We start from the raw sequence: 21430 nt of genomic DNA, 5'->3' as shown, positions 1-21430 counted from the left end.
GACACACATTAATTTAATTATAGAAATTTTTTATTTTTTTTATTTTGACAGGGCCAGCAGAGAAGGCCCTGCTGGCTCTGACGGCACACCACTGCTAATAATTAATGATTATAAATCATAAATCTGATTTGTTTTGTCTCCATAAACACACTGAAGAAAATGTCAAATGAAATGTATTGTATTTGAGTGTGTGTGAATGAGTGTTTCTGATCTCTTACTTGAGCAGCTCCATGAAGACTGAATGAATCATGGACAACACACACACATTCAGACATGGAGATTCTTCTCCAGGATTCAGGTACTTCAATCTTCATATGATCTTAATGTTATAGAAGACTCATTTTCTGCACATAACAGGGTGTTGTGTGTGTTTGCCAGGGTTGGTATAGTGATCTGTTGTCTCTATCATATTCTGGTGCCGGGATATGCAGTAGTTGGAGCCACTCAGGGTCTTTAAACACTGTCCAAAGACACACAGATACAGTAGACAGCTAGATGATATATGACATTATCCTTGGACAGTCTCATCACTCTTCAACACAATAGACAACCTTCTCATGTGGGATTTATTTTCATGTCAAATCAGCCAAGTTGATTCTTGCCTCTATTCTGTTATCTCTGTTCTATTAAAGTCAGTTTAAAGGGATAGTTTGGCCAAAAATGATATTAAACCCATTATTTACTCACCCTCAAGCCGTTCGAGATGCATATGTCAATCATTTTTCAGACGAACACATTTTCAGTTATTTTAGAAAATGTCTTAGATCTTTCAGTGGTTATAATGTCAAGTTATGGGGTCCACCTCCTTCAAGTCCCAAAAATGTGCATGCATCCTTCACAAAAGTAATCCATCCGGCTCCAGGGGGATAAACGAAGGCCTTCTGAGGGTAATCCGTGTGGTTTTGTCGTAAAAATATACATATTTAAAACTTTATAAATGAAAATAACTGGCTTCCGGCAACGGTCGACGTGCGTTCACGGGAGATGGATGCCGGCGTATGACGTGGGACGTAGCGTTTGATTTAGCTATACTTCGTTCTACGTCACAACGCTTCCTACGCTACGTCCCATAGCCCCAGCACTGTTCGTTTAAATCGTGTTCACATATAACCACAAGAAAACAATGCGTTCATAGCAGACGTACGGTAAAAAATAAGCCAATTCCCTGCCGCAATTACATTCACCAGTTATCAGACATGAAAATATGTTGCGGGACTATCGTTAACGAACTTCAGCGATTTTTTTTTGCAAACGTTTCTTTGAAGAACATGACCGTAAATATGAACACAAGATTGAATGTAACATTAAGGGAAAAATTATTGGCAGCCATGTTGCCTCTAGCCGTCATAACAGACGTATGCAGGTACTTTTCTCAGACCCCTTTGTTTGAAGTGTGGTCCCCGAAAAATCTTCGTTTCAAGGGCTATCTGGCCCTTCCTCCTACCCCTACCCCTCCAACCAAAAGATAATCGAGACAACCCTACCCCTTCACGGGAACGTGCAAAACGGAGGGGTAGGGCTAAGGGGTAGGGGCAAGGGGTGAATTGGGATTGGGCCTAAGGGTGACAGATCAATCTCACCGGAGTCCAGCTGTGTGTCCATGAAGAGTGACGCATCTATGATGGAGCCAATGAGATTTGAGGGAAAACACACATCGACTGATCTGATGTGCAACATTTCATAGATAGATAGATCTTCTCGAGTTACATGCATGCAAACTTTGGAAAAATAATATTTTTTCGCTCTCAGACAGGTTTGTTCTATGCATTTATTTTAATAGAGGAAAACAAGATACATTTATTGAATTGAACCACATAGGCCCTGAAAAATATAAAAAAAGATAACAAAATAAAATTTTGCTAAGAACTGAAATCTAAAAGGATATCTTTAAAACTTTTTGAGTTACAGACATGCAAACTTTGGAAAAATACACATGACAGTTTCTTCAGAGTCACATTTTTAAACTGTCACAGTTTGGCATATAATGCAACAAACATTAAGCGTAATTTGCGAGTTGGACATGTGGGACATGTGCCCACCACTCTTTGCCAGGGTCGATATTGTCCCCACCACTTTTTGAAACATCTCGCAGCACGGATGTACCTGTACCTAATACAAACGAAACATCTCAAGTTGATTAGCAAGAGTATTAATTTCATTAGTTTGTGCTAATTTCATTCTGGTGCTGGAATATGGTGTTTTTGAACTCATGCTGAGTATTCGTTGCTGCTGTTATCAGTGTCAGAACGATATCTTATGACAACAGACGAACACTTCAGTTAAATGATTAAACACTCAACTTAAATGTTTCTGATCATCGTCTATCTTATTAGTTTTTTTTGTTTTGTTTTTTTATACTAATATTCAGCTGCAAAATATACTTGTGCTAAAATATAGAGTTATGTTAAAGTGTTAACAGGAGCGTTGAGGCGCTCATTGGCATCGCTCTATCGGGCCCTATATGAGTACTATATGAATTCTTGTCTCTGTTTTCTCATCTCTGTTATATTGTCTCTGTTCTGTCCGTCTTTGTCCATAATTAATGAACAGTCTATGGACACTCGAGGAACATTTAGGGGAAGACACATGTCATCTAATCTGATGTGCAACATTTCTGTCTAGACATAAATAAATTTTACTTTCACTTTTACTTTTTCCAATTTATGTTTTAATCTAATTATTTATTATTTTAGTTGTGATTCTCAACGGGTCCAAAACACATTTAAATCAAATCTGCTGAAGAAGTTTCAGTGTGTGTATGAAGGAACAGCAAAGCAGGGAAACCCAACACTCCTGAATGAGATCTACACAGAGCTCTACATCACAGAGAGTGAAAGTGGAGAGATCAATAATGAGCATGAGGTGAGACAGATTGAGACACTATCCAGGAGAGCAGAAACAGAGGACACACCGATCAAATGCAATGACATCTTTAGACCTTTACCTGGACAAGACAAACCCATCAGAACTGTGCTGACAAAGGGAGTCGCTGGCATTGGGAAAACAGTCTCTGTGCAGAAGTTCATTGTGGACTGGGCTGAAGGGAAAGAGAATCAGGACGTCCAGCTCATATTTCCACTTCCTTTCAGAGAGATCAACTTGATGAAGGACAAAACACTCAGTCTTTCAGATCTTCTTCATGTCTTTTTGCCTGAAACAAAAGAAATGGAAATATCCAGTGATGAATATAAAGTGTTGTTCATCTTTGATGGTCTGGATGAGTGTCGTCTGTCTCTGAACAGACAGAGCGAAGTGAAACTGTGTGATATATCTGCATCAGCCTCAGTGGACGAGCTGCTGATGAACCTCATTGAGGGGAATCTGCTTCCCTCTGCTCTCATCTGGATCACCTCCAGACCAGCAGCAGCGGATCTCGTCCCCTCTGAGTGTGTCCATCGAGTGACAGAGGTACGAGGCTTCAATGAGCCACAGAAGGAGGAATACTTCAGGAAGAGAATCAGTGATCAGAGTCTGGCCAATACAATCATCACACACCTGAAGTCCTCGAGGAGCCTCCACATCATGTGCCACATCCCAGTGTTCTGCTGGATCTCAGCCACTGTTCTAGAGGAGATGTTGAGTGAAGCAGAGAGAGGAGAGATTCCCAAGACTCTCACTCAGATGTACACACACTTCCTGATCATTCAGACCAACATCAAACATGAGAAGGACTATGAGAAGAGAGTGAAAGATGAAGACATGATTCTCAAACTTGGGAAACTGGCTTTCCAGCAGCTTGTGAAAGGCAACCTGATCTTCTATGAGGAAGACCTGAGAGAGTGTGGCATTGATGTGACAGAAGCATCAGTGTACTCAGGACTGTGCACTCAGATCTTCAGAGAGGAGTTGGGCTTGTATCAGGGGAACGTCTTCTGCTTTGTTCATCTGAGCATCCAGGAACATCTAGCAGCTCTATATGCACACATTCACTTTACAAATGAGAACAGAAATATGTTTGACAAAACCAAACAAAGTTTATTTTCTAAAATCTTAAACCAGATGAAATATCACTCATTATCTAAGCTGCATCAGAGAGCTGTGGATGAGGCTTTACAGAGTAAGAATGGACATCTGGACCTTTTCCTCCGTTTCCTTCTGGGTCTCTCATTGGAGTCCAATCAGACTCTCTTACGAGAACTACTGACACAGACTGGAAGCTGCTCCTACAACAAAGAGAGAACAGTTCAGTACATCAAACAGAAGATCAGGGAGAATCGCTCTCCAGAGAGATCCATCAATCTGTTCCACTGTCTGAATGAACTGGGTGAGGATTCTCTGATGCAGGAGATCCAAGATTATCTGAAATCTGGAAAAATAGGAGGAACCAAACTCTCCTCCTCACAGTGGTCAGCTCTGGTTTATGTGTTGCTGACATCAGAGCAGAATATGGATGTTTTTGATCTAGATCAGTTTATTGGAGCCCAAAATACAGCAGGTGAAGTACTTCAGAAGCTGCAGCCTGTGGTTAAAGAATCCAGATCAGTTCAGTAAGTCACTCTGACAACAATCATTACACTGATAAAACAGGATCATATTTATGATTTTAGCATTGTGTTTTCTAACCAAAGCAATACTGTAATAGGAGAAACTCATATATATCTTAAGTAACCCTTTACAATAACAGTACATGAACAATGTGAAGAGGTGACAACTGCTTTCATATACAAATCTGTTGAGAAGAATGGAGAAATTAATATATATCTTATCATTTATATCAGTGTTTCCTGAACTGAGAGACTGAAGAGTGTCATTGTTCTCTACAGGTTGTGGGATTGTGGTGTTACAGATGAAGGTTGTGCTGCTCTGACTTCAGCTCTGAGATCAAACCCCTCACACCTGAGAGAACTGGATCTGTCTGAGAATAAAGTCGGAGATTCTGGAGTCAAGCAGCTTTCTGGTCTACTGCAGGATCCTCACTGTAAACTGGAGATACTCAGGTAAGATTTTATAAAAGTCTCAACATTGTCTGTTTCTCTCCTGTGGTGAATAATCAATGATATACAAAAATAAAATATACAAAAAAAGTTTACCATCAAGTAACTGAAAAGGATGTTTAATCTTCATTAGATTCATTCCAAAGTTTCTGAGGTCATTTTACTTTTGATAGTTTTTGATATTGTTTTATGGTGCGTATTTCTAGACACCTTTAAACTTATTTTGATTATTCTCAGGTTAGGGAAAGTAAGTCAAATCTGTCCTAAATCATAAACATCTGAATTTTCATACTGTTGGAAATTTCTTTTCCTTCTTAAAGCAGAGACCAGGAGATGTTGGGATCGCATTCAAACAGAAGTTATTATTTTATTGAGCGCTGCTGCAGTTCGTCCAACAATCTAATCTAAAGTAACTTTTCATGGTATCTTATAGGCATTTTAGGAGGAGGGACTTTTGGGGCTGGAGACCTTCCCTTTACAAAGTATGCAAATACAATATAGGCGTCAGCTCGTTACCAGAATTTCCGCAGCTCTGATCTCATCAGCATAACAGTGATCCAATCAGCCTGACTAGATCGCCCATACATTAACATTATGATAGAGACAAAAGCACAGCTGTACATTGAGCTTAATGGTCAGGAAATGCATAAAGACAAAGGGTGAGGGTGAGAGTCTCAGCAATTGACTTATTTAGAGAACAGGACTGGCAGGATCTCTTGATATAATCATCACAACAGCTGCTAAACTTTCTCAGTTTATATTGGAATCTAAATTAAAACCTCAAATGCTAAAATCAGTATTCTTCACCGTGATGTTTATGTAAGGAAGCATATCTGAAATAGATTCTTAAATTTGTAATCCTTCAATACTCACAATCTATAGGTCAGAAGACTTCTTCATGGTCTCTTCAGTTCAGTTTTTTAGAAATCAAAGACTTTTGGCAGACGAGCTTCTTAGTTTCAATTAAATATAGTTGTATTATTTACAGGTTAACTAGTTTACAAAAAAGGCATACTTGTAACAGGACAATTGCATATTTTCCACAACAATGGTTATAAGCATGATTGGATTATGTGAAGAGGTGACAACTGCTTTCATATACAAATCTGTTGAGGAGAAAGGAGAAATTCATATATATCTTATCATTTATATCAGTGTTTCCTGATCTGAGAGACTGAAGAGTGTCATTGTTCTCTACAGGTTGAGGGATTGTGGTGTTACAGATGAAGGTTGTGCTGCTCTGACTTCAGCTCTGAGATCAAACCCCTCAAACCTGAGAGATCTGAATCTGTCATGGAATAAAGTAGGAGATTCTGGAGTTAAGCTGCTCTCTGATCTACTGCAGGATCCTCACTGTAAACTGGATATACTCAGGTAAGATTTTATAAAAGTCTCAACATTGTCTGTTTCTCTCCTGTGGTTAAATAAGATTGTATAAAATGTCCCAACATAGTCCTCTATTTTAATGGTAAATAGTGATTGCCATACAAAATAAATAATAATAATAATAATAAATCTACTATGAATTTACTAATGGGAATATTGATTTTATTTTCATTAGATTCTTTCCAATGTGTCTGACATAATTTTACAATATTAATGATAGATTAAACATGAATGGATGATGTGAAGATGTGACAGCCGTGTTCATATAAAGATATGTTGATCATTTTTGGGTACTAGCATAAAAAAATTATATTCGGTTACACTTTATTTTAAGGTGTCATTGATACAGTGTAATTATATATTTAAGTACTGAGTAATATTAAGCAACTACATGTACTCAATATAGGGTTAGGGTAGGATTTGGTTGAGGGTTAGTTGCATGTAATTATGCATAATTTACTGTTATTACTCTGGTAAGTTTATGTAACATATGTAACAAGGACACTGTTAAATAAAGTGTTATTGAATATTCTTGCAATTTTTATCAAATGGAAACTAACCCGCTTAAGCAGTTTGTAGAAGCGGGTCTGAACCTTAGACTGGACCTGTTAATGGTGCCGTGAATTACGTCTCTGATTGTGAAGTTCCTGCTTATCTGAGCTGTAGATCCTGAACTGAGAGACTGAAGAGTGTCATTGTTCTCTACAGGTTGAGGGATTGTGGTGTTACAGATGAAGGTTGTGCTGCTCTGACTTCAGCTCTGAGATCAAACCCCTCACACCTGAGAGAACTGAGTCTGTCTGAGAATAAAGTAGGAGATTCTGGAGTCAAGCAGCTTTCTGATCTACTGCAGGATCCTCACTGTAAACTGGAGAAACTGTGGTAAGTTTGTATACAATTTCCCAACATAGTCCTCTATTTTAATGGTAAATAATGATTGCCATACAAAAAAAAAAAAAAATACTGTGATATTACTCATCGGAATGTTGCTTTTATTTTCATTAGATTCTTTCCAATGTGTCTGACATAATTTTACAATATTAATGATAGATTAAACATGACTGGATGATGTAAAGATGTGTCAACCGTGTTCATATACAGACATGTTGATGATTTTGGGGTACTTGCATAAAAAAAAAAGTTATATTTGGTTACACATTGTTTTAAGTTGTCATTGTTACAGTGTAATTATATATTTAAGTTCTGAGTAATATTAAGCAACTACATGTACTCACTATAGGGTAAGGGTAGGATTAGGATTTGGTTGAGGGTTCATTGCATGTAATTATGCATAATTTACTGTTATTACTATGGTAAGTTCATGTAACATATGTAACAAGGACACTGTTAAATAAAGTGTTATCGAATATTCTTACAATTTGTATCAAATGGAGACTAACCCCCTCAAGTAGTTTGTAGAAGCGGGTCTGAACCTTAGACTGGACCTGTTAATGGTGCCGTGGATTAAGTCTCTGATTGTGAAGTTCTGCTTATCTGAGCTGTAGATCCTGAACTGAGAGACTGAAGAGTGTCATTGTTCTCTACAGGTTGAGGGATTGTGGTGTTACAGATGAAGGTTGTGCTGCTCTGACTTCAGCTCTGAGATCAAACCCCTCACACCTGAGAAAACTGGATCTGTCATTGAATAAAGTAGGAGATTCTGGAGTCAAGCAGCTTTCTGATCTACTGCAGGATCCTCACTGTAAACTGGAGAAACTGTGGTAAGATTGTATAAAATGTCCCAACATAGTCCTCTATTTTAATGGTAAATAATGTATGCCATACAAAAAAAAATAAAAAAAATACTGTGATATTACTCATGGGAATGTTGCTTTTATTTTCATTAGATTATTTCCTGTTATGAAGCATCAGAGTCTGGGGGATCCATTCGCAGCGTGATTTATTAATAAGAATAGTCAAACAGGCAAAGGTCAGAACCAGCAGATGCAGCAGTGAAGACAAGGCTTAATCGTAGTACAAAACCAGGCAGAAGATCAGGGCAGGCAGCAAACAATCAAAGTCAGAGATCCAAGCAGAGGTAACATAGGCAGGCAGCAGACAGGAAGAAATCCAGAAACAGGCAAGGTAAAAAATACAAACAGGCAGTCACAGGAATAAACGTTCAGTAGAGTTCACAACAGTAAAACAAGACTTCGCAGTGAGGGTGAGAATGTGTGAGACATAAATAGTCCATAGAATGAGGATCAGGTGTGACTGTAATCAGGAACAGTGCAGGTGAATAATGCAGTGCAGGTGTATGAAGTAATCAGTCCAGATAGATGCTGGATGGGAAGTGTAGTCTGTGAGTGAATATGATAGTCTTATGTGGAGTGCCCTCTGGTGGCTCTCAAGGGCACTCCAGCTGGTGACCGTTACATAGCCCCCCCTTTAAGGAGCGGATTCCAGACGCTCCTAAAACTGTCCAGGAGGGAGGTGGAGCGGAGGCGGACCTGGGGGCAGGATGGAGGGCCAGGCCCGTGCAGCGGAAGAGGACCTGAAGACTCCGGCAGGGCGGAAGGCCAGGGCGGATCAGGCTGTGCAGGCGACCAGGGCGGAGCAGGCTGTGCAGGCGACCAGGGCGGAGATGACCCTTCAGGCGGCCAGGGAGGAGACGACCCTTCAGGCGGCCAGGGAGGAGACGACCCTTCAGGCGGCCAGGGGGACGACCATGGCACAGGAACAGACACCGGCTCAGGAACAGGAACAGACACAGAGACAGGAACAGACACCGGCTCAGGGACAGGAACAGACACCGGCTCAGGAACAGAAGCTCAGCGGCGGCCATCTTGTCCGAAGACACTGGCTCGGCGGAGACCATCTTGTTCTGAGACACTGGCTCGGCGGTGGCCATCTTGTCCGAAGACACAGGCGTGGTTTCGGCCATCTTTTCCGAAGACACAGGCGTGGTTTCGGCCATATTGTCCGAAGACACAGGCGTGAAGTCGGCCATATTGTCCGAAGACACAGGCGTGGAGTCGGCCATCTTGTCCGAAGACACAGGCGTGGAGTCGGCCATCTTGTCCGAAGACACAGGCGCAGAAAGAGGAAGAGGAACAGATTCAGGCTCAGTATCAGGATCAGATTCAGGCTCAGGAACAGATTCAGTCTCGGCGGGACGAGACTCTTGACGGGCGGACGTGACGTGAAGCTCAGTCTCTGGATCGGCTGACGTGACGTGAAGCTCAGTCTCTGGATCGGCAGAAGTGACGTGAAGCTCAGTCTCTGGATCGGCAGAAGTGACGTGAAGCTCAGTCTCTGGATCGGCAGAAGTGACGTGAAGCTCAGTCTCTGGATCGGCAGAAGTGACGTGAAGCTCAGTCTCTGGATCAGGATCAGCGCGCTCTGAGCTTGACAGGACCAGCGGCGGCGAGGGCTTTGAGCTGGGTAGGACCAGCGATGAAGAGGGCTCTGAGCTGGGCAGGACCAGCGATGAAGAGGGCTCTGAGCTGGACAGGACCAGCAGTGAAGGCTCCGTGCTGGACGGGACCAGCAGTGAACGCTCTGTGCTGGACGGGACCAGCAGTGAAGGCTCTGTCTTGGCGGGCATGTCGCTTGCTGTCTCAGGCGCGGCGGGCATGATGCTCTCAGTCTCAGGGGCAGCGGGCATGACGCATACTGCCTTGGCTTCGGCAGATCTGGCGTGAAGTGCGGGCTCGGCTGGACTGGCGTGAAGTGCATGCTCGGCTGGACTGGCGTGAAGTGCATGCTCGGCTGGACTGGCGTGAAGTGCAGGCTCGGCTGGACTGGCGTGAATGAAGTGCAGGCTCGGCTGGACTGGCGTGAAGTGCAGGCTCGCCTGGACTGGCGTGAAGTGCAGGCTCGGCTGGACTGGCGTGAAGTGCAGGCTCGGCTGGACTGGCGTGGAGAAGCTCAGCCTCGGAGGACGTGACAGGACGAGGCTAATGTGGGAGTACCATGCTTCTCCTCCGCGATCCCCACAGCATAGGCAGAACCACTCAGTTGCAGGGCCAAATAAATATAAAATCCTAAAGTCCATTGGGGATTGTGCAGTGGCATAGCGGAGCTGAGCGGCTCGGATAGCCCTCCACGAAAAAATATCTTAAGGCATACCTCATCCATAGAAGTCAGGTAAGCAAGCTCCAGAAAGTCAACAATGTAACTCTCGATGGGTTGATCTCCTTGACGGAGACGCATAATCTTGACTGCTGGATTCATGATGGTGAGTTCTCAGCTGCTGGATCTATGTGTGGCGAAGTCTTCTGTTATGAAGCATCAGAGTCTGGGGGATCCATTCGCAGCGTGATTTATTAATAAGAATAGTCAAACAGGCAAAGGTCAGAACCAGCAGATGCAGCAGTGAAGACAAGGCTTAATCGTAGTACAAAACCAGGCAGAAGATCAGGGCAGGCAGCAAACAATCAAAGTCAGAGATCCAAGCTAGTGATGTTACATATGACACTGAAGCTTCGATGCGCGTATCACACAAGTGAAACAATTTCTAGTGAAGCCCCGTATCGGGGTGTGTATTGGTTTACTAGTCACGTGATCGATGACAAACGAAGCCTCACTTTCTCTCCAGTCACGTGCGCGTTTCGCTTTGGGTGTCAGAAGGCTCGAACTCCAGATCGTATTTAACGAGTCATTGTTGGCTCAGTCTGGTTGATGTGTTTGTGAGGAGAGTGGTGTACTTTGAAAGTTAATCATCAATAGCCTATATTAGCCTACATTTAAATAAGCAAAAAATTTGTTTTGCTACTTAGGCTATTATTATTTTTTGTTGTGTCTTTTTGTTTGTGTAAAATCTTTGCACTTTTTGGTGATTTTAGGTAATTTGGTGTTGGTATTTGGGTTTAGGGTGAGATTAGGGGAGAGGGGTGTTGGTGTTTGGTGAATGGTTTGTATTTAGAGCAATGGCAACAGCCAAAAATAATAAAAATAATTAAAAACTTTATCAACTTTCTGTCATTCCTACAGTTGATTAAGCACTATCAGTAACAAGTGTCATAAGCACATTTAATAACAGATGATCCTATCAGACAATGTCCTTATTCATTGTGTGTGTGTGTGTGTGTGTGTGTGTGTGTGTGTGTGTGTGTGTGTGTGTGTGTGTGTGTGTGTGACTGTGTGTGTAGAGAGAGAGAGAGAGAGAGAGAGAGAGAGATAGAGAGAGAGAGAAGGCCTACATTAGATCTTATTGAATCATATAAGCTCATTTTATATTTTAATTGTCACACTTTAATGGGTAAAAAAAAATATTTTAATGAACAAATCAAACACAAACATGTAAAGTTTTTATTTGTACACATAACATTGAAACTGAGGAGTGTGTTGTGGTTGCTTCATCTGCCAGAGCTTCTAACACAGGCTTCTGGCTGCTTTATTCTAAATAAGCACCAGATGGCGCTGTTCTCGACACTCTCGAAACTTTGAATCTTTTCCCGGAACAGTTAGGGGAAAGCTTCAGTGATGCATGAGGCTTCATTTCCCCATCCCTAATCCAAGCAGAGGTAACATAGGCAGGCAGCAGACAGGAAGAAATCCAGAAAAAGGCAAGGTCAAAAATACAAACAGGCAGTCACAGGAATAAACACTCAGTAGAGTTCACAACAGTAAAACAAGACTTCGCAGTGAGGGTGAGAATGTGTGAGACATAAATAGTCCATAGAATGAGGATCAGGTGTGACTGTAATCAGGAACAGTGCAGGTGAATAATGCAGTGCAGGTGTATGAAGTAATCAGTCCAGATAGATGCAGGATGGGAAGTGTAGTCTGTGAGTGAATATGATAGTCTTATGTGGAGTGCCCTCTGGTGGCTCTCAAGGGCACTCCAGCTGGTGACCGTTACATTTCCAATGTATCTGACATAATTTTTACAATATTAATGATAAATTAAACATGACTGGATGATGTAAAGATGTGACAGCCGTGTTCATATACAGATATGTTAATGATTTTTGGGTACTTGCATAAAAAAAAAAATAGTATTTGGTTACACATTGTTTTAAGGTGTCATTGTTACAGTGTAATTATATATTTAAGTACTAAGTAATATTAAGCAACTGCATGCACTTACTATAGGGTAAGGGTAGGATTAGGATTTGGTTGAGGGTTAGTTGAATGTAATTATGCATAATTTACTGTTATTACTATGGTAAGTTCATGTAACATATGTAACAAGGACACTGTTAAATTAAGTGTTATCGAATATTCTTGCAATTCTTATGATATGGAAACTAACCCGCTCAAGCAGTTTGTAGAAGCGGGTCTGAACCTTAGACTGGACCTGTTAATGGTGCTGTGGATTAAGTCTCTGATTATGAAATTCCTGCTTATCTGAGCTGTAGATCCTGAACTGAGAGACTGAAGAGTGTCATTGTTCTCTACAGGTTGAGTGATTGTGGTGTTACAGATGAAGGTTGTGCTGCTCTGACTTCAGCTCTGAGATCAAACCCCTCACACCTGAGAGAACTGGATCTGTCATTGAATGAAGTAGGAGATTCTAGAGTCAAGCAGCTTTCTGATCTACTGCAGGATCCTCACTGTAAACTGGAGAAACTCATGTAAGATTTTATAAAAGTCTCGAAGTCGTCTGTTTCTCTCCTTTGGTGAATAATCAATGATATACAAAAATAATATATACAAAAAATGTTTACCGTCAAGTAACTGAAAAGGATGTTTAATCTTCATTATATTCTATCCAAAGCTTCTGAGGTCATTTTACTTTTGATAGTTTTTTATGGTGCGTATTTCTAGACACCTTTAACCTTATTTTGATTATTCTCAGGTTAGGGAAAGTACGTCACATCTGTCCTAAATCATAAGCATCTGAATTTTCATACTCACAATCTATAGGTCAGAAGACTTCTTCGTGGTCTGTTAAGTTTAGTTTTTTAGAAAACAAATACTTTTGGCAGGCAAGCTTCTTAGTTTCAATTAAATATAATTTTATTATTTACAGGTTAACTAGTTTACAAAAAGGCATACTTGAAACAGGACAATTGCATATTTTCCACAACAATAGTTATGAGCATGATTGGATGATGTGAAGAGGTGACAACTGCTTTCATATACAAATCTGTTGAGGAGAATGGAGAAATGCATATATATCTTATCATTTATATCAGTGTTTCCTGAACTGAGAGACTGAAGAGTGTCATTGTTCTCTACAGGTTGAGGTATTGTGGTGTTACAGATGAAGGTTGTGCTGCTCTGACTTCAGCTCTGAGATCAAACCCCTCACACCTGAGAGAACTGGATCTGTCATGGAATAAAGTAGGAGATTCTGGAGTCAAGCAGCTTTCTGATCTACTGCAGGATCCTCACTGTAAACTGGAGAAACTCGAGTAAGATTTTATAAAAGTCTCAACATCGTCTGTTTTTCTCCTGTGGTGAATAATAAATGATATACAAACATAATATATACAAAAAATGTTTACCATCAAGTAACTGAAAATGATGTTTAATCTTCAGTGGATTCTTTCCAAAGCTTCTGAGGTTATTTTACTTTTGATCGTTTTTGATAGTTATAAACATGATTGGATGATGTGAAGAGGTGACAACTGCTTTCATATACAAATTTGTTGAGGAGAAAGGAGAAATTCATATATATCTTATCATTTATATCAGTGTTTCCTGAACTGAGAGACTGAAGAGTGTCATTGTTCTCCACAGGTTGATGGATTGTGTTGTTACAGATGAAGGTTGTGCTGCTCTGACTTCAGCCCTGAGATCAAACTCCTCACACCTGAGACAACTGGATCTGTCTGAGAATACAGTAGGAGATTCAGGAGTCAAGCAGCTTTCTGATCTACTTCAGGATCCTCACTGTAAACTGGAGATACTGATGTAAGTTTGTATAAAATGTATAAAATGTACTCCTCTATTTTCATGGTACAGTAAATAATGATTGCCATACAAAAAACTAATTATTGTGAAATTACTAATGGGAATGTTGCTTTTATTTTCATGCACAGTCTTTCCAATGTGTCTGACATCATTTTACAGTATTAAAGGGATATTTCACCGCTGGTGATCCTGAACTGAGAGACTGAAGAGTGTCATTGTTCTCTACAGGTTGATTGATTGTGGTGTTACAGATGAAGGTTGTGCTGCTCTGACTTCAGCTCTGAGATCAAACCCCTCACACCTGAGAGAACTGAGTCTGTATGGAAATAAACTAAGAGACTCAGATGTGAAGCCGCTCTCTGATCTGAAGGAGGATCCACATTATAAACTGGACACGCTTGAGTGAGTAGTGATGATTAAAACTGTTCATATTTTAATTGAAAGTTAATTTAGTTTCCTCTTAGTTTACTTTCCTTGTGATGGTGAATTACACACTTTATACATGTTTAATAAGAGTTTGATTCATTTATTTTTTTAATAATAGTTTATAGCAACAATTAAATATCTTCAAGTTTCTTTTTATTTCAAACAATTCAATATTTTGCTTTTATTATTATCTTTTTATTGTAAAATTATGTATTTTGAGAGAATGTCAATTGCAATAAAAGATAATGGTAAATATGTATCACTGGTTTCTTTATCATAAATAAAACTGAGCCAATGACACAGAAAGAGGACAGTCATACAGGATTATAGATAAGGGTCAAGGGTCATCATTCACGGTGACTTAGAAGCAAAATCAAAATCTGAATGTTTAAAAACAGCTTTAACAATCGCGTATCACAGTGTTATATTATAATCTCTCACTTAATCAAGTAGTTTCTTTTAGTTGTTCTAAAGTTGATAATGCAATAATGTCGCACACATTTGACTGTCTGTGTTTTACTTACAGGTTTTAGATGTTAGTCTGACCTTCTCTGGATCAGCTGATGGTGAATAAAGAGGCACTACAGATACAATCACATTCAACAGAATCAACAGACACAAACCCACAGTGATCATCACACACACATGTGTTTGTGTAACTTTACAGAATGATCCAATCCTTCATCCAAAGTCAAACAAGGAAACCTTCAACCAGATGAACTGGATAAATATTCTGAATGTTCAGATCCAATCTGACCTCTGACCTGTAATGCCTGAATCATAATCATACACTGTTCGTTCGTTGGTCAGAGGAGAACTGAGAGACTGAGTCTGGTTTCTGCCAAGGTTTTCTTCTTCATTCTGTCACTGATGGAGTTTGAGTTCCTGCCACTGTCGCCTCTTGCTTGCTTAGTTGGAGACACTTAATATTCAACAATATTATGGTGGTGGTGGTGGCGCAATGGATAAGACACATGCCTTTGGTGTGAGAGACCCGGGTTCGAATCCACTGTGAGACACCAATGTGTCCCTGAGCAAGACACTTAACCCCTAGTTGCTCCAGAGGCGTGCGACCTCTGACATAATTAGCAATTGTAAGTCGCTTTGGATAAAAAGCGTCAGCTAAATGAATAAATGTAAATGTAAATGTATTATTGATCTGCATTGACACCATTATATGAGAACTGAACTGAGCTGGACGATGACATCACTGTTTTCTCCAGAGCGGCTATATAGATAAATGAACTAAAGTAATAACTTTCTATTATAACATAAATGAATCAACACTGAACTTACTTAATCTGGATTATGACACTATTTTCTTCTAGATCTGTTGTACAGCAGAAACAAACTTTGTTGCATTATTTTCCTGTTATCACTGTAAAGCTGCTTTGAAAACATCTGTATTGTAAAAAGCGCTGTATAAATAAAGGTGACTTGACTTTTGTTTCTACAGAAGTGACATTTATACAGCAAACGCTCTACTACAAACACCTCCATATATAATATTTATTTAATGACTTAATGTGAGTAATTCAGCCCACCAAACATATTCAAATGCCTTTGATTATAGTAACATTCACAATTAAATCATATATTGTCCTGAAATAGGACATAAGCCTATGCCTTAAACTGTTAATGTTTCTGATTGTAAATAATGTATGAAGCCCAGTCTCAGGACAATAAATCATCTATTGTCTTTTATTTATTTTTTATTTAAAAGCAATGATGCATCGCCACTTTTAAATGTTAAACGAAAATCTATTCTTTTAAATTTGAATTCATAATCTATGGACACCTTTCAGTAATAAAATGGTTAATCATGTTTTCATTTTCATTTAGACTTGCAGAATATACATTCCATATGCTGTCTTTAATCTATTGCCAACTCCACATTAAAGGGCACCTATTATGCCCCTTTTTACAAGATGTAATATTGGTCTTGGGTGTCCCCAGAATGCATTTGTGAAGTTTCAGCACAAAATACCCCACAGTTAATTTATTATAACCATTTGAAAATGTCATTTTTGGGGCCTATTTTAAAAAGAGCTGTTTTGGAGTGTACCACCTTAAATGTTAATGAGCTGCATATCCCCGCCCTGCTGGACCCAGATGATGAAGAGACACGAATGAGAATGGACTAAACATCTCGGAATGGTTATTTGATACATTTATGTACTTACAAAGTTTTAATCGCGTCCCCTTTGCAATTATGGATGTGCAACACACACACACACACACACGAACTGTGATAACGTTCGCGCAATTTTTTGAAACTACACACACACACCCACAAATACTGGGATAACGTTTGCTAAGTACAAACGATTTATTAATTTTTTTCTTAAGGGGAGGGAGATAGACGTTTATATACTGTCTATGGAGATAGAGCAGACCTTAATTTATTTACATTTGTAATTGCTGCAAAAATGATAGCCTACGTGACATAAAACTGTCTGACGTTGTTTGTTGAGACATCTATGACGACGACAATAAATAGCTTTAGATGCATTTGTTGTTGAACTGGCTGACATCGATTGAAATGACTATTTGCTCAAAAATCATAAAATACACTTACTTCTGGAGGTGACGTTGAATCGCGAACTGTAGGCAATGATCCACACTTGATTAACTTTGACCCTCGTTCACTAAACAGTCAGTCAGAAAATGAAGGAAGTTTAAGTGGCGCCGTTTCTTCATAAATAAAATCCATCCGCTGCGTTTTCAGTGGCTCTGATGTCAGTGAAGACTACTATGTCCATTCTTAAATTCCACAACAGAACACCTAAGTTACACTTCTTATGAGACATTACACACCGGCTGTCGTTGAAACAATGGAGGATGCAGATCACCGAGGGCGGGGTCTATGCCAAAACCAGACTGTCAATCAAACCGCATCGGTGGGGCTTAGCGCATTTCTACGTCACTGTTACGATAGCAGTAGCGGATGGAGGCCCAAAGTGACAGAGGAAGCCATTGGTCAAGTTCAAGAGAGCTTTTTTTATTTGCCACACGATGAGACGCTCAATAATTGTGGAAAAAAAAACACAAAAACAAAACAAAAATTTAAACAACAAAATACAAACTGCACCAAACACATGATCAAAAATAAATTATATTAACAAGACAAACTCTGACCTGTACATGCAATCGCACGACACAAACAGCACTTCCCATCCCCATGCTAAATTTCTGGAGCCATTTTATAGGCCTAACTCCTCCCCTGGTCCGGGACATACCATTTGAAAGGTAACTATGTTTCACATAAATCACATATACATATAATAATAACAATAATAAATACCATAACTCATATCTGCAGATACACACATAACACACACATTATGTACACACAAATAATAAAACAAATAACTCATAAAACATTTCTTTTGTACAGCTATGACGGATGGAACCCCCGGTGACGTCACACACCCGGACGCACGCGCTACCAAGATGGCGCGAACACCATGTATAAATAGACCGGATTTTTAACTGAACAGGTTTGGCAAATGACTCGTTAAATGTCGTAAGTATATTTGTATCACTCTTAACACTGTACTTAATAAACTATATAAATCAAATAATAATGGTGGGGTGATTTATTTCTGTACATAAGACAACAATCCTATCATGTTATATGCGCTGATGTTACAGCCACTGATTCCCCATATATCTCGCGTAAACCAGGTAATATCAACATACAGGACATAATACACCACAACACACCTTTAAACATACAATAACATCAAATTCTACACAAGTCCGTGTATACATGATTGTCAGTGCCGGCAAACAGACCGTGTTAACATGACGCCGGTGTATGTATGAAGTGTGTGTGTGTGTGTGTGTGTGTGTGTGTGTGTGTGTGTGTGTGTGTGTGTGTGTGTGTGTTCAGTCCATGCATAGTCACAGGCTTACCCTGTGACAGTCACAATGAGGGAAATCTAGAACAGGGCGTTCTGAGACAGTGCTTGTGATTTATTGAGATAGTAAAAAAACTACTGGGTGGATTTTTATCATTCTAGGGTGGTTTTGCTCACACACTGCCAACACACATTTATGTTCAAACACCATGTAAAAGTGAATTTTGCATAATAGGTGCCCTTTAAATATTGTATATGAAAGATTAACTGTATTCTATTATAAGTCGATTCAGCAGTCCGAGATGAAACTCAGAGTCCAGCTGTGTGTCCATGAAGAGTGACCGTTCTGGACAAACCAGTGAAATCAACTGATCTGAGGTACAGCATTAATGTCTGGATGGAGAGATAGAAAGAACTAACTAGATCTTTCTATGTGAGGTTTATCTGTCAAATTAACTATATTAATGCTTGTCTCAAATCTATTATCTCTGTTCTATTCTATTACTTACACCATTACTTTTACCTCTTTAATTTTTGGTAATCTATTATTGTAATATTTTGTTCATGACTCTCTATTAACCCTTTTCCCCGCCATTGATGGAAATTTCCAGCTTTCCATTGTAACACTTCAAATTAAAGACAAAATGAAACACAAAAAATAAGGGGAAACACATCCAAGTATATTTGCCAAACAACAGTTCAAAACAAATGCATACCAATTTTTTTTTTTTTATGAAAAATACAACCACACCAGAAATCAACAATAGGCCTACGCCACAATCACCAAACAACAGCTCCAAAGAGTCCTTCACTATCAACTTAGTCCATAAAATGTCCACACAGAAACACAAACTGATAATATGGGAATATAGATAATGTGAGTGTAATGAATATAAGGAACCTGTAACCCCTGTAATCCAAAGATCAATCAGTGCACAGTCTGTGCACAAAATAATTCAGTTCAAAGTCAGTTCAGTCGCGACCACAGTCTCATCGTAGCGAATAACTCACTGAGACAAAAATGGTTAAAAAAGTTGAAAAAAGGGGGGAAAATATAATCCACAAGGGTGATCCAAACGAAGAAGAGTTGATGCTGGTGTAAAGTCTGTGGTGAATGCATAGATTTCGGGTAACACCAAACAAACACAGTTGATGAAATATACGGCCTACAATGACTCATTTCACATATAATGACAACACAGTTGCGCCTGCTTCCATTTATTTGTGATTACAAGAATGCATAAAACAACTATATTCTACGATCTTTGTTCTTGTTCAGATGCTCAGGGCACTGTTTAGCCATAGAAACAGGTAGATGGAGTAATATTCCAATGACAGAGAGATTCTGTAATTATTGTAATCTAACTATGAATACCTGAATATGTGACTGAAGACGAGAAGCATTTCTTGTGTGACTTTTCTTTGTATGTAGATTGCGTAAGAAATATTTGGGTGATCTCACACTAGTTGGTGATGTTTGTATTGATGTGTCACAGGTCTGTGAGTCGAAGCATGCATGGAGATTTGCATCGTATATCATGGAATGAAGAAAGATTGACAAAATATCATGTTTATGTCACATTTCAGAGCATTTCTATTCATTTTCCACGAAATTATGCAATTATTGCGATGTGAGGAGGTTTGAGCGATCTCTTCGTCTCACTATAATGTGTTCCCTTTCGAGGAAACTCGCGTTGCGTTGATGATGCTTTGGGAACGCCTCCGCGTGATCTCGTCTGAAGCACACGTCCACTATTCTGATTTTGTTTTATGCTTTAAGTTGAACATTTTGTGAAGTGAATGTTGTATTTCGATAAATACTTAAGAATACCCTCCTGTTCTGTCATTATTTTGTGCCAATATGTTTTGCTTAGTCTTATGTAACTTTATTACTCTGAGTTTGATTAACTTAAACCATTTAAGGCAATCGGTTTCCTCAAACCATTTAAGCAACGATATAGTTGTTAAGACTTAGTTAGCTTTGTTACCCGAATTCAAACTGAATGAATAAAAACCTTAAATATTTAAGTTGAGTTTACTCTAAAGATTGACTAAACCAACTGTTACAAACCTCTTACGTCGAGGGAGAATAAGGAATGCAACATTAAAACACTGAACGTGTAGTGGAAAACAATCTCACACAAACCAGTCAAATTAAAGTGATAATTTTATACAATTATTCTATAAAATAATTTTATAGAAGGTAAAGTGATCATTTATTACAGTGAGATACGAGATGAAAAGAGAAATACCCCAAGATACTTATTTACATAAATGTACAACTTAAATACAAATCTTAACCAAGGAAAAGGTTCACAATAGAACGAGGAAAAGAGAAAAGAACTAGACCGTGCCAAATCAAAGAAAGAAATAAAACAAACCAATCTTACTATATATAAACAAAAACAATTTCTAATCTAACTAAAATCAACATTCACCAAAAACTCAAAATTAAAACAAAAGAAAAGATCTTCAGCATCGAAGACGCCCTAAATAAACTCTTACTACAAACCAGAAAATACAAAGAATCTCACGTGTCGCTAAACTAGTGTTCTATACACAATTGACCAATCAGTGTGGCACATGTATATCACGTGATGTAACGAACTGCTCCGAGACACGAAGGTTATCTAAATTGTTTTAATTAAAGGGTAATCCACAATCATAGTAAAAGACAGGCAAAAGGTCAGAGCATCAGTAAATCAGTCCAATCAAACAAACAAATCCAGAGAGTGAGACAGGAAAGGGAAAACCAGGAACATGGAAAACAGTGTTACACGTACAAGACTTTGCAGGGAATGAATGTGAAAACCAGGCTATAATAGGGCGAGTTAAACAAGGTAATGAGACACAGGTGGATGCAATCAGGACTGATGAGTCCAGGCAGAGAGTTATGGGAAATGTAGTTTGTGAGGGAATGACAATAGTCTGTTGTGGAGTGCATAGATATCATATAAAGGCTAGATGTCTCGTCCGCGCTGCTGGCCAATGGAGCTCGACATCCGCACACGGCGG

The 21430-nt window shown here is 39.4% G+C and overlaps 2 protein-coding genes across 14 annotated transcripts in view; both read left to right on the top strand.

Annotated features, from left to right (window-relative positions):
• The window catches only part of LOC309511318 (NACHT, LRR and PYD domains-containing protein 3-like), a 249257-nt gene extending 233259 nt beyond the window's left edge, over positions 1-15998 (top strand). For 10 of the 13 annotated variants that reach the window (XM_082186427.1, XM_082186430.1, XM_082186429.1 and 7 more), the window contains 9 exons: positions 4764-4937; positions 6135-6308; positions 7029-7202; positions 7868-8041; positions 12668-12841; positions 13451-13624; positions 13953-14126; positions 14355-14528; positions 15079-15998. In XM_082186427.1, coding sequence (XP_082042553.1) covers positions 4764-4937; positions 6135-6308; positions 7029-7202; positions 7868-8041; positions 12668-12841; positions 13451-13624; positions 13953-14126; positions 14355-14528; positions 15079-15085 — 1399 coding nt within the window. In that variant the 3' untranslated portion in view covers positions 15086-15998. The remainder of the gene's footprint in view (positions 1-4763; positions 4938-6134; positions 6309-7028; positions 7203-7867; positions 8042-12667; positions 12842-13450; positions 13625-13952; positions 14127-14354; positions 14529-15078) is intronic. The other 3 variants (XM_082186432.1, XM_082186433.1, XM_082186424.1) reach the window with 3 other exon arrangements.
• Positions 2345-4753, top strand: LOC309511342 (protein NLRC3-like). Its single transcript, XM_082186529.1, has 2 exons — positions 2345-2603; positions 2694-4753. The coding sequence occupies exons 1-2, from the start codon at positions 2473-2475 to the stop codon at positions 4489-4491; spliced, it is 1929 nt and encodes a 642-aa protein (XP_082042655.1). The 5' UTR covers positions 2345-2472; the 3' UTR covers positions 4492-4753.
• Positions 15999-21430: the final 5432 nt, after the last annotated feature.

This window comes from Leuciscus leuciscus (genome assembly GCF_965113295.1).
Source record: "Leuciscus leuciscus genome assembly, chromosome: 12".
Classification (NCBI taxonomy): Eukaryota; Metazoa; Chordata; class Actinopteri; order Cypriniformes; family Leuciscidae; genus Leuciscus; species Leuciscus leuciscus.
Note: the sequence above shows the minus strand (reverse complement) of the source record. Positions and strands in the feature narration are given on the sequence as shown.